This window comes from Boleophthalmus pectinirostris, unplaced genomic scaffold, assembly GCF_026225935.1.
Source record: "Boleophthalmus pectinirostris isolate CB_2022bp ecotype Guang Dong unplaced genomic scaffold, ASM2622593v1 HiC_scaffold_5, whole genome shotgun sequence".
In the NCBI taxonomy this organism is placed as follows: Eukaryota; Metazoa; Chordata; class Actinopteri; order Gobiiformes; family Gobiidae; genus Boleophthalmus; species Boleophthalmus pectinirostris.
The window spans coordinates 18,612,515-18,626,753 of record NW_026571404.1 but is presented as its reverse complement, the minus strand read 5'-3'; the positions used below and the strand labels follow the sequence as shown (position 1 = coordinate 18,626,753).

Genomic DNA, 14,239 nt, shown 5'->3' with positions numbered 1-14,239 from the left:
TGCAAATATCCAATTTAAACCATTCTTTTGTTATGCAGGGAAATAAGAACACCACCCAGAGAAGGAGCAGCAGACACCACAAAGGAAAGCGAGGTTAGTGAGATGAAATCATGAAACAATAACGCTAATTTGAGAAGAAAACTATTTAGTCTTTAGCCTTTTTACAAATGTTATTGTAATTGTTATTTTAACCACATAACCTGTCTCATAACAATTTATGTCCTAAAATAACATAATTAGCAGTAACATAATTCTTCTTGCATATTAACATGTAGAGCAGTTGAAAAGCCTTTTACACTTGATTTGTGTCTTTGGAGGTTGTGCAGCTTGCTCCCACTTTACTGCCTCTAATTAGGCATTTGTTTCATTGTTTAACACATTTAAACAAGTGTCCCACTTCTACTTGTGCTTATCAAAACCAAAAACATGTCAGGCTTATTTAGCTCTTACTTATTTCATTTGTTTTTAGTTCTACACTGGCCAAGGACTAATTGAGGATTCAAATCAAGGGCACGCTGTCGAATGCATAGTGGATTGGATGTATGTGGTGCACCATGCAAGAATGAGACAATGAGATGGCTATGGCTATTATTGAAGCATAATAGGAATAGGTTATCCACCATTGGCTGTTTAGTGGAGCTGACTCTCCCATGCTTTGTGTTATAGGCTGACATAAAACAATCAAACTGCCTATCTCGGTAAAAGAGGAGCTAAAAATAGGTTGCATGCTCTAGAAGTTGCTGCGAAGATAATTGAATATTATTTTCAGGAATGATTAAGTTGACCTATCCAGTAGACTAATTATTTTTTTGCAGGCCAGCAGTGGACTTGTTTAATATAATGTGGTTGCTGTGAATAAGGGGGAGAATAGAGCCAGCCAATATAAAGCATCATGTAGATAAATTATTTCCTGTGTAGGCGGTATGGAGCGGTGCACTTAGTCAGGAGCGGATAAGCTAAACATGAATATGGTATTTTAAAATTATATAACTCAAAATAAAAAGCCTACATTATTTTTTATAATTTCTTTAGGTAAAATATTTGGTATGTTTTTAAAATTAATACATTTTTTTTTTTTTCCTGAGATGTTACTGTTTTCCATGAATGTCCCACATGGCATTAAACTATCTTGACTTTATTCAATTACAGTTGTGTTAATTTCTCAAACACTTTGAAAACTTGTATTGTTACTGTGAGTTGTGTTGCCTCTCCACAGAGCTAACCTGTCAATAAGCCTGGTAGTGTTACCTGAGAGAGAGATACTTTATTAATCCAGAGGGAAATTCAAGATTTGCTGCAGCAACATTTCCACTGTGCTTCTCAGTTGCCTTTGTGTCTCAGTCAAAGAGCAAATTCTAAGCTTCAACATATTTTCCGAGCTGTTCAAACCACCTTAAAAGACCGACATTTTGTATTAGGATGTGTGTTTTTGACTCGGTTTAAGTCAGCGTACCATGTGCAGTGACTTCACCTGTCTTGTCCCGCTCTAATCCCATGGTGCACCTGGGTCTGTGGGCTTCGGGGCTTTTAGGAGATTGCATGTGTCAGACTTAGGACAATTACTCTGATTGTTGCCCTCGAAATTCTCCTCAACCTTTGCTTCTGGGGAGAAAAAGTTAATACAATAAAAAGGTATAGAAGCCGAACATTTTGCAAATGAAAGTTTTTTATTAGATCTGACTTTAACATAAGTCGCTGAAATTGTTCTCTGGCATGGACGTCAAATTACTGCTGTCAGGGAAAGGTCAGGCATGCTATATACTTTACCAGTGTTAAAGTGTGTTGTTTTTCTCCTAACTTTAAATGTCACCCATATCTTGTGATTTCCAAGTGAACCATATAGATCTATACTGCATGTATGCCCATTACCTGTATCGCATGAGCTATGTCTAGTCTTGGACCTTTTAATGGTTAAACAAGAGCAGCCCACTAGATCTGCCGTGTCTCTGCACTGTTAAAACTGTTTCAAAAAGATCAATATCAAATCCCTTTGTTTTCCAATTTTTTCTGTTTCCAACATGTCAGTTCTGAGCACATTCATCTTTTGGCTTTTGTGAACACTCTACCTTAGAGCCACTGTCCCCTATCTCTTATATACAATTTTTATAAGAGTATTCTGGATTAAGGATATAATTATTTGGTTAATTGATAATTATGAGGCCACAATATGATCATAAGAATTAAACATGTATGTCAATTCAATCTATATAATACAAAAAAAGTAAAACAAAATGAAAAGCGTTTTTTTGGGTGTTTTTTTTTTTGGTCTGACTGTCATTCAGAAAGTTTGAAAGTTGAAAGTTTTCACGATATGGACACCCATTTTGAATATTTTGACAATATAGGACTTGAGTGACAGTTGATGTTTGATTTTTGTGTGTGTGTGTGTGTCTGTGTGTATTTTGAGTGTGGAGAGAGGGGTGGGTTGTGGAAAGGTTATTTATTATTATTATTATTATTATTATTATTATTATTATTATTATTATTATTATTATCAGTTTGTCTTTTTTTATTTTTGCTATGTATAATTTCAAAAGTTAAAAAACAAGTTTGGTGTCACAAAGCTAAAGTTCATATACTGTAACAACATTAGGAAAGGAAAGAAAAATGTACTTCTATACTGCGCCCCCTTTTACAGATTGACCCTATAATGCATGTGTTGAAAATAATAGCAGCATGACGGTTGAATTATTGACTTGAGTTAACGTAGTCATTGTCATAAACTAAAAAACTTTATATGATTCTCATGACTGCTACCGTAAATGAGACTAACTTTATTATAGTCCCTTATGGCGGCGATCAAATGGAGTTATCCTCTGAGCTGCACAAAGGCATCATTAGTAAACATTTCAGAAGAGACCAGACTGGATCCTTGTTTGAGCTGAATGCTTGGCCGAGAACGTGGAAAGAGAGACACATCCCCAGAGACAATGCGTCCGCCTCGTATCAGTGCACTGTTTCAAATGAGAGTATAGCTTTAATGTGAACAATAGTAGTGAATGATAGCTTCAGAATGGATGAGGCTATAGCGGCAGTCCCACAAGTGGAGAAGTCCGTATACAATAGAAGTGAGGAACAAGGGACCAGACATTATGTAGATGAATTTGCAAAGGACTCTGGGAAAGTGTAGAGCTCAGCAGACCAAAGGCACATTAGTACTGGTGTATAGATAAGTATGGTTTGTGTCATTACTGCAGACTATTAGAGGTTTTTCTAGTCTAAGTTTATGTTGTGCTACAATAAAGATGTGAATATGAAACGTTTGTCTTATGAAAGAAAACATCATGATTTTAAAATTATGCAGCATTATTGACACCGTAACTAAGCAACAGTGTAATCCTTTATATTCTTTCATTCACATTGTCTAATAGTTTTCTACATTTTTCTGTATGTGAGATCAAAATCATAAACAATTCTGAATTTTAAAGCTGCACCGTGTAGCTTTTCTGGTGGAGGATCTACCATCTGCTTGTCTCCATGGTGATGTTATTGCTTTGCCTGGAAAGATCCACAATATGGCATTAAAAAATATATCCTTGTATTTATTCAATTACAGGTGTTTTTATTTCTCAAAACAACATGCATTATTATTGTGAGCAGGTCCACTTCTCCACAGATCTGACCTGTAACTTAGCCTTGTGATGTGGCCTGCTAGTCTTGTCTGTCTCTGTTGAGATAGTTAAATTAAATGCTATACTGTAGGTCATTTCAGGAAAAATCATAGACTGCATATATAAATAATTGACTGATTATTTATTTCGGTCACAGGTATATTCTAACATTATTTCACAGACAGTCATATTTAACATACGCAGACTGAAAAGGTGTTGGCTGAAGCTTGAGCTTATTCTGCCTTTACCTTTTATTCCTTTATCAGAGCATCATCTTGACACCAGTTCATCTTCATAAATACAGCTAGAGGAAACAAACAAATCAGTAACAGTACAGCAAAGCACTACAGCACAAACTAATTATCATATTTCATGTATCTGCGCAGAGTTAAACATTTAAATTTCTTTAAATTGGAAGACTGTGGTACACAATTTTAGGTCTTCTGTACTGTTGTTCCAGAGATCCACCCCTTTAACAGATTAAAAAAAATTCATAATGATTGTCCTGATTTTCTGGAAATGGGCATAGCTAACATGCAAGCCACCGCGTTCGAAATAGGAAGTTCACATGTGGCTCTTCTAAATCCTTCTGACTGTGGCTCCCATTGACTTACATTGGAATATTGCCTTCCCTCTCTCTGACTGCTGCTGTGAGACTCGTCATTTTGGTCTTAAAATTGTTCGCATTAACCCGCTCTACATGATTCTGTTTTTTTTTTCTCGCTATTTTGTCAGTTAAAAAAATCATTGTGAGCTTCATTTGAGCAGCACTGAACGCTATGAGTGACAACACCCTTGCTTAGTCCACTTTTTTTATACAGTCTATGGGAAAAACACAACATCATGGAGTCGAAGTGGTCGACCCTTTACCAGAAAAGTTACACAGTGGACCTTTAATGTAGAGTGGAATATATATTGAATAACTTATTTTTACTCAACAAAGTTACAGGTACAAAATGTTTTTATTTACCAAGTAATTATGCAACTACTAAGAAATTAATGTCTTTCACTTTCAACTATTCACGACTTTAAAAACACTTTAGATACACCTACAGTGTGACTCCTTTAATTGCTCAATCTTTATACCAGGCATATCCAAACTATGGCCTGGGGGCCAAATGCAGCCCTTAGACAAATTTCTCTTGGCCCTCAGGCTTCCAGGTGAATTGGCCCAAATTACCTTGCATCAATTAAAAAATATTTTTTTACTGCAAGTTTTTTGAAATTCTACCTTGATGAAGCTATTATTTAATATGTAGTGTGTGGTTTAAGGATCTTAGCATGAATAAAGACGGTGATGGTTCATTCTAACGTGTTAAACATGCACATATTTCAATAATTCACTGTACTGAGCATCAATCTACGGCCCTCGATCAGCCCTCTGCTTCGTCTGTGTTTAGAGATGTGGCCCTTGATGAAAAAAGTTTGGACACCCCTGCTTTATACCCTTCTTTACTTTGAGGAACAAAGTGCTAAAGCAGAGAAATGGAAAATAATTTGCTTTATAATACACGTTTAGTGAGTCAAACTACATCACAACAGAAATGCAGATGTGGAGCCTATAACCTCTCTATTTTCTGATTGAACTGTCTTTTATAGAAGAGGTTCTTTCAGTGTCTAAAAGGCTCCAACCAAGCAGGACCTGGCATAGAACTCACTTGGTCTGTTTGAATTATGAAAAAATAAAGATGAATTAATAATGAATTTGTCAAAAAGTCTGTTGTAGTGTGAGCCGTGAGGGCCTTTTATGACAGTTTTGGAGGATTTGATTTAAAGCCCGTAGCTGCTCATTTTAAAATAGAGAAATGGAAGTTCAAAAGTCAAATGAAAGTTAAGGAACATTATGTAAGCTGAACACAGTTTCATTTTTTGGCAACCAAGTTTGATAATGTCAGGTTTTATAAATTGAAAACTTTGCATTTGTTTATTAAATTGGATTTGAACAATTGTAGATAAAATATAACAAGTAAAGAAAATTAATTACATTCAACATAAATGTAAACCAGAAACAAAATTGCACTGCGCACCTGCTTTTGTGAATCTGAACAGATGTTAGCCACAGGAGTGCAGCCACTGGAGTCTCCTCTTCATCATAATCAGCAAAAACATTGGAAGCATAGAGTTGGCAAACAAGCTTCTCTATAGTAGCTACTGGATACTGTACTATTTGTTGCATTCTTTAAGTGTATAATACACATACTACTTATTACCAATCGAGCCAATCCCAGCAACTGTGATGTCACCGTTCACCGTTTGATGCTGTATTTTAAAGTAGGGATTGGTCATTAGAGATTTTTTATTTTAAATTTTTTTTGGGATGATACCAGTATGTGATATTTTGCTTTTAAAATCAATAGCAAGGTCCCCAAATGTATGTTTAGGTAATTTGTGATGCATAATTTCACTTTTCACTTTTGTAAAATAATAACAAAATGTATTGTACTGAATTACTGAAATATAAAGCAATCTGTTGCATGTTTTTGGAAACACATAGCCATATAATGCTCTTTTATTTCCATTTTGAGTCATTAGTCTGGTCAGAAAGGGCACATAGAGAATGGAGCAGTGCCAAAAAATATCGGTATCAAAAATCTGTTTCCCCTCCTACAGGTCAAATACATTTTGTAAAGATGCAAGCCCGCTCATAAGGACACATGTTCTACATTTTTTCAGTGCAGTAAAGAGAAAAAAAAAGTTATTGTAGTCATTCTTTTGGCTAAAAAGTTGGCTGGGCTTTAAAGAGAGACCAAGTGCTTATTAATGTGTTTTAATGGTGTGAGGAAACCAGTATACACAATAAAGAGTCATACAGATCTATTCAAGATAAACATGATAAAAACCTAAGATTAAACCTCACTTTTGAGCGGTAATAGCTGCACCATTCTCTTGATCATCTATTAACTTCAAATCTTTTACCTGCACAAAGTTAGTCACCATATTTTAGAAATGTTAAAAGTTCAGGGCTTTTTTAGGGTCATCAACAACTTACCCGTCGCCTCCCCGCTGTTTTCTCCACTGTCTGGATGAAACGCATCAACATAAAAAGTGTTTGAAAAACTGTTAGCATTTAAGTGCCTTTGAAAAAGCGGAGATGGAGAGATGTGAGGTGTTGTTAGTTGGTGAGACTCCGAGCGCCAGTGAAGAGTGGGTGCGAACACTAATTAAACACAGCATCTGTTGGAAGCAGGCTCTGGTGGAGGACGAGAGACTGGGGATCAAACTGTTTTAACAGCACAATGTGACTGTTATTATATTATATTATATCAAATGAAATAGGATTTAATTGACAGGTTGGGAAAGAATGCAGCATAATATTTTCTCCGTGGGTGTTGAAGCGGCTGCAGAGGTTACGCAGGTAAAGCTTGTGTTTTGGAGTTCTTGTGTGACTTATAAACCTAAGTATTGTTTATTATGGCGCTGTTGTCTTGTGATATCTCATAGGGGAAGCATTAACAGTGGCTCAGCACATTCTAGTCTAGACTTTTATGAACTGGTGTTTATGATAGGGCAGTGGGTCTCTCAAGTTTTCATAAAGTATACGATACAATGAAAAATATTGCTCTCAATGTGGCCTACCATTTCACTCTAAAATGAGCTTAGTCTAATCCAGGACTAAACCAGCTAGTAGTATGCAGACTGGTTTCTCATAAGAATTACTAATATTGATTTAGATTTGGACATAACAGAGCCTTGCATCTGGCTAAGTATGAAAAACTTATGAGCTTTGAACTTGGCTGTATTTTAAACCAGGTTTAAACCAGGATTGAGACTACACGAAACCTAGTGTTAGTCTATTCGTCAATGTATACATGGGCCTCAGTTACATGATATTTTTGTATTATGAACAGAATTTGTGGAACTTTTGACCTTTCAAAAGTTATAGCAGCAAAGACATTGCTAAGAATGAGTTGGAGTAACAATGTTGAAGATATTGTGTTGTTTTTAACTTGTAGTTCTGCAGAAATCTTTAAAAAGTGACAAACTGGAGTATAGATTTAGAGACTACACATTTCTCACAAAAACAACTACTAGACAACTCAAACCAAATTACTTAAAGCAAAACTGTTACATTTGAATTTCCCTTGGGATCAATAAAGTATCTCTCTCGCTCTAGCTGTCCACTGCTTGCACCATATCATACCATATAAAGAAATGAACCGAGTCCATGACAGCTTTAAATCCACCTGAATCTAACTAACTTAAACTAACTTAAAATCAAAAATACAAAAACAAAAAAAACTGAATAACGTTACATGCTTTTTAGTGAACAAACCAAAACAAATATGGTGACGCCAGCAGACATAATTAAGCCTACTGTAGCGGAAACACATGACACACAACTATTTAATTTGTGCATGTGTCCTCTTTCTATAGTGATGAGCCTCTCTATTTTCTACACTCACACTTTGATAAAAAAAGTCAGCAGTATTTTTGTTGCTGGCCTATAGAGTCTAAATTTCATAATGTGGTATAACATGTGGACTATCGGCCCATATTGGCTAGATTTATATAGCTGATATCGGCCAACCGACATATCGCCCAAGCTCAGCTGCACACCACAGGTCCATGTGTGTCCACTGTATTCCCCTTGTATAGCCTTCTCTATGCCTGGATTGATGACTACTGGCAGAGGAAGTGCCACAGTCTCGCGTTTTACACCAACAAGCCGTAGTTTTGTGCCGATGTGGGGATGGCTTCAGGGTTTAAACATGTCTTTTTGTGTGGTCTGGTGCTCCGTGTGTCCCTCTGTCTCTCCATCATCCATCGCTGCCTCTCACCTGTGCCCCCTGCTAACGACTGCTCTGTACCCCCGAGTCTAACATGAGATATTTATACTGGAGCTCAGCGGGATACACCAGAATAAAGGCAAGAACAAGAATGAATGAAAAGAAATAAATGTAGTCTTCATTCAAAAGCATAATAAGAGAATGTGACTGGTGGACAGGTGTGGACACTGAAGCTGCAGAGAGGCAGGTGAAAAGAGGCAGAGAAAAGCAGGAGGTGAAGAGATCTGCTTAATGATATATGCTGCGTTCACACATTGTTCTGATTTGGTTCTGATTTTAGTCCGGTTCTAGTACTGGTTTAGTACTGACTTATTTTCTGCATGCAGTCCCAGTTTAGTCTCATTTGGGTTTGAGCAAGTTTAAACATGCCCATTGTATTGATTGGTAGGAATCCTGACAGCGCCCTGTGATAGAAATTACAAAGGCTATTTGCTTCTGTGCCAATCTGTACACGGATATTAAATGAATGCTGCTGGTGCTATAATGATGAAATTCTATAGCAGAGCAATTCATTGGAAGATAATATCCTGCAGAGTTAAATTGCTTACACCAGGGAGGTTCTGTTTTTGCATATGGCATATTGTCTGAAATGGTCATGGCTGGAGTTTAGGGACATTTGTATTTATGAGAATTGGTTTAAGAAAAAAAAAAAGCTATATATATTATATTATCATAGTTTGGAACCAGAGTTTTCAAGCAATCTTTGCCAGTTACTAAGGTTAAAACATGTTTTCAGGTTTATAATTGTGAAAAATAAGAGTACAGTAGTAGAGTAGTGAGAGAAAATTACATCTTCATTAGAGTTATAAGATTACTCTAATTTTAAGTGTCAATAATATATTTGTCTCTTTTTAATAGTATAGTCAATAATAGTATGTGGTTCAGAGAAATTTTAACTGGTAGTCTAGTATTGTTTATGTTCAGGAAATTCATAGTGTTGATAATGAATGTCTTTTTATTTCATTTTCGTAAGACAAAAAAAAAAAAAAAGAAAAAAATCATGATTAATTTCTTTTATATTGCCCAGCAGTACCTTTGTATATGGAAACAATGGTGCAGACAAAAAGCCTTGTTAGTGGGTCTCTGCGCCAGCCCAATTCAAACAGTTGACCACTTTCCAAAGTTTATCTAAAGCCCATGGATTTTTTAAATCATTTGTACTGTTAACATAGTCAAGCTGGTGCTATTGGAGTCCAGTTGTTAATATAGACTCCCACCTGCTACAACAAAACGTCTAATTAAACTCATCCAGTTGTAGTTTTTAGTCCCTTTACCTTTGTAAGCCAACACTATCGAGAAGAGCGTTTCACAAAGCAATTTACCTTTTACACAGTTGAATGCTCTTCTGCAGCATATAAAGGAACAGAACAAAACCCCACACTCTCGAGATGCACAGAGAGATAACAACTTTGCAAAACAAAAACAGGAAGTCTCACATCAGAGTGACAAATCCTCCACTTTTCCACCAGCGAGGTTTGAACGGACACCATTATTAGGAGCCTGACGAGACAGGCAATCTAGATGATAATAACAGGTTTGTGTAGTGCAGACGGCGGATGGATACCATAGACTGACCTCACAGGATGAACCAGCCAATGGTCATTTAATTAGCCTATAAAAAGATGGAGTAGCTGTGATTTTTTTCCACCATATAATCACAAATAGCTGCTCATTTCTGCAGGTGCACCATGGGAAAGAGACAACTGTGTTAGTTAAAGAGCATTCCAGGATTTATCCCATAGTGAATCAAAATTCTCATTGTAGTATATTTGGATAGCACTATGTACAATGCAGTACTTTACTATCTAAAGTAACTGATAAAGGACAGGGGTATTAGAGGCGACGTTTGGATACATATTTTTGAGAGAAAATACTTTTAATTGTTTTTTGTTGAGTCTATGTTTTTGAAATACATTGCAGAGTTAAGATTTAGAAATGGTGCCAATGCTGTCTCCTTGTTGTTATTTCAGTACAAAAGTAGGTGCTCTTTTGACTGGCCAGCCAAGACTACATGTTTTTCTTACTTTACAAAGACATGTATTTTAAATCATGGTGTTATTGTCTCAAGTTTAGACCTGATCGAGGATTAACCATTGAGACAATTACTCATAACAAAACAAACACCTCAATGAAAAGTTAATGAGAAGTTTGATTTTGTTGTAAATGTATTAACATAGAATAACATAGAAAATGTCATTTAGGCTCACTTTTTACTTTATGTTGCTTCTCTACCAGGTCATGACAACCATTTATTTGCATTATATTGCCACACTATTTTTAGTTTTTATGGGGAAAAACGTTTATGCATTCACAGTAATACTGTTAGCATTTTGATGCATTACTATAAAAAATACATGTATGAGCCTAATGATGGGTTAGTAATTAACGTAAAACCAAATATTTTATTTTTTGTGGGGAAAACACTGCTTGTAACAGGAAGCTGAAACCCATGAATAATTCAGTCAAAGCAGTTAACACAGTACTAAAGGACAGGGATATTAATATTAAATGCTTGTAAATGTAAATAATCAATGTATTGGCGGTGCCCAGGGCTGTACCGGCTCCTGTCTTTAAACGTCACTGTCTGAATGATATCATGCTTTGTGAGTCAAGGTGACATGGTTTCAGAGGATGCAAATGGCTGTGTGTCCACCAGTCAAATCCCATGCAAAATCTGGGCTGAGGTTAAATCCCCCAATCCCCCAATCAGGAAACTGAGCTAAAGCCATTGAAATAAGGTCATGTTGTTTTGTTAGTCACAGAAATGCCTATTAAAGGGACTGCACCTGATTTTTACACAGAACTCGTTCATGTTAAACAGTCTGCTGAGATCCAAAGTATTCTGCACTTTCAACAACATACAGTTTTCCCAGCATCCCAATTATTCACTTCAATGAGTTTTTAGATCAGTTTCACAACATTTAAAGTGCCGTTTTTCCCTCATGCTAAAGCTAACAGCAACTAACATGCTAACAGCGCACTTCCAGATTTGTAAACGATAAAATGCTCTTTAATAAGGTATACACAGAACTCAGCTGTCTCATTTTGACCCTATGAGAGCTGCTTTTGTAATATATCTATACTGGGTCAAGGCAAATTTGCTCAAATACATGGACAAAAATCATATAAAGCCACTTTATGAAAAACAATACACCCCCAAATTTTATTGACAAGTACAATGCTGAAAAATAAAAGCAGGAAACGTGAGCTATCTTTAGTTGCTAATAGATATTGTCTTTCAGAAGGGACCTTTTGCCTGTGTATTTGCTCTTTTCAGAGAATGTAAACTTAAGACATGACGCAGATGGACAACAGAATAGCCTGCCACCTCTGTCCCACGGTTCACGCCCCAAGAAAGAATTAATGACCAAGAATTGCACCTATTTCTGTGCATGGGCAGAGGTTGCGAAGGTGGGCATATGGCGCCAGAGACACAGCTGCTGCAGGTTTCTTGTTATTTTCAAAAACACACACAACAGAACAGGTGCTAGTCTTTCAGAGCTGGTGACCTGTTTTGGTATGAATAGTCAAATCTTAGTTTTTAGATGAATAGAATGGTGTATGTATTTAGATTAGATGTTTTTTGTTGCCATTACATTTGTACAAGTACAGTGCAACAAATGCACCTTAGCATCTAACCAGAAGTGCAATGAAGCAAGATTAAAATGTGCATATCACAGGAACATGATATGAAACAGTAGGGCATGTGAAAGCCAGAGGGAGGTTACATCTACTTATAGAAATAAACTCAGAACAGACTCAACTGGCATCTAACATCATCTAACATCAGCATCTAACCCACAGTCTCCTTCGTTTGAGGTGAAAAAGTTAACCATCCTGCTGTTAAAAAAAATCAATAATACCAGTCTTAAATTTTTGGCCTTTCCATTCTGCAATCCCCAAAGCAAATCATGACACTAACGCAAATTAGGCCAGATGCACTCTCTGACCAAACTTTAACAATTTCCATTTGTCTGGACTTTGTTTTGCTCCCTCTTCTGGTTGTATTTACAGCATACTAAAATGGACATTGAAATCCTGCTGAACGTTGGATACCATGTTTTCTCCACTCCTTTTACATTTCAGAGAGTGTGAGCTTGACTTGTGGCCTGTTTCGTCTTGTGTGCTTCTTGAAGAGACAAAGGCACAATCAGAGGCGGCCCGTGGGCCCATGCACTCCCGTTAGAGGGCACAGTGCGGCCCTTTCATCTCTGCTCTCCTGGCTGAATCCAGCCTCTCGTGCTGCTTTATGTTCTGCTTTCTGCCTTCAGTTCAAACGCTGGGGACCAGTTTAAACACAGGAGCTCCCCACTGCAGCGCTCCACTGAACCAGAGCTATATAGTGAAACATAAAAGACTCAAGCATCTGCCCACTACCTCCCCTTTTAGGTATTACAATGGGATAAAAACGGGCTTCTGTTAATTAAAGTATGTTACGAGCTGCATTGTAACTAATCCAGCCTCAAGGGGGACCCAACCAGTGTACTCGAAATTTAGATGAGTGCATCAAGAAGGGCATCCAAAGAGAGAAAATCAAAAACAATGCCAGATGGAGTAGGTTTAGCTTTTATTGACAAACATATTTTGATTTTAATGAACAATTCTTCCTTTCTTCTAATCAATATGATTACCGCTCTGACTCATTACAAGTTTTTGTGTACACTTCTCGCTGTTCAGAAAGCAGTAAAACAATATGATGGGGAAAAAATTTCAAAATGAGTATAATGATACACAATTGCAAAGAAATGTATTATGTAATCAATTTTAATTAGCTCCACATTAGCTTTTAAAAAATGTTGGTCTTATTAAAACAAATAGAAGTTGCTTTAAATAATAATTCCTAAACATAAAACAGATCTGCAAATACTGAAGTCTTCTGAACTGAACTTATAAATGACAGAATCACAATCTTGATTAAAATTAAATTAAAAGTGTATTAAATGTACAGCCCTGATTCCAGTCACTGTGTATTCACATTTGTACCAGTGATAAGGCTGAGTTTGAGAAGGGGGCTGAAGAAGATATAAAAAGACACAACTGGTCAAAGCAGAACATGATATTCCATGTGCTGCTGCAGCTTTCCAAATACAACAATCAATAGAAGAAAAAGTGAAACAAATGAAAGGAAGGAGATGCACCTGGTCGATACGTGTTTCAGGTGATTGAGAGGAAACTGGAGCCTCGGCAGCGTTGTGTGTGCATGCCTTTATGTTTGCGGTTACACATAAGTCCTATATCGCATGCCCGTCCTGCTCACTGCCAGAGGGGAGGTGACAGCCCCTTTCTTGTGGTGGATCCCGTGGTCGCTCATGTCTTGTTTGCTATCGACTCGGAGTCCGCCACAGGAAATATTTTTTCAGGAGAGAAACAGACAGAGCTCTCTGCTAGGAGTCCATCGATAAAGACAGACCATTGGGATGATGAGGAGAAACCCAAAACCTTTATAAAAATAAGATGTTATAAAAAGTTAAGACAAAATAAAGTTTTCAGACCAGAACAAACCATTTCGATTATCTATTAACTGTCACACCCAGGGTTTCAGCTTTTTGTTTAGGTGCTTTATTATGCGGAATTGACTCTTGTGAGCTTTAAGCCATGTTATATGTTGTTATCTCATCAAAAATATACCTGAAGTTGTCCATCCATCTGTCCATTTTCTTCTGCTTATCCGGGGCTGGGTTGCGGGGGCAGCAGTCTAAGCAAGGACTCCCAGACATCCTTCACCCCAGACACGTCTTCCAGCTCCCCCGGGGAACCCTGAGGCGTTCCCAGACCAGCCGAGAGACATAGTACCTCCAGCGTGTCCTGAGTCTTACCCAAGGCCTCCTTCTGGTGGGACAT

At 37.1% G+C, this 14,239-nt stretch overlaps 1 protein-coding gene across 1 annotated transcript in view; it reads right to left on the bottom strand.

Annotated features, from left to right (window-relative positions):
* Positions 1-14,239, bottom strand: part of unc5b (unc-5 netrin receptor B) — a 107,658-nt gene extending 93,419 nt beyond the window's left edge. The window contains exon 1 of the mRNA XM_055162965.1: positions 14,192-14,239. Within this exon, the coding sequence (XP_055018940.1) occupies positions 14,192-14,239 (48 nt within the window). The remainder of the gene's footprint in view (positions 1-14,191) is intronic.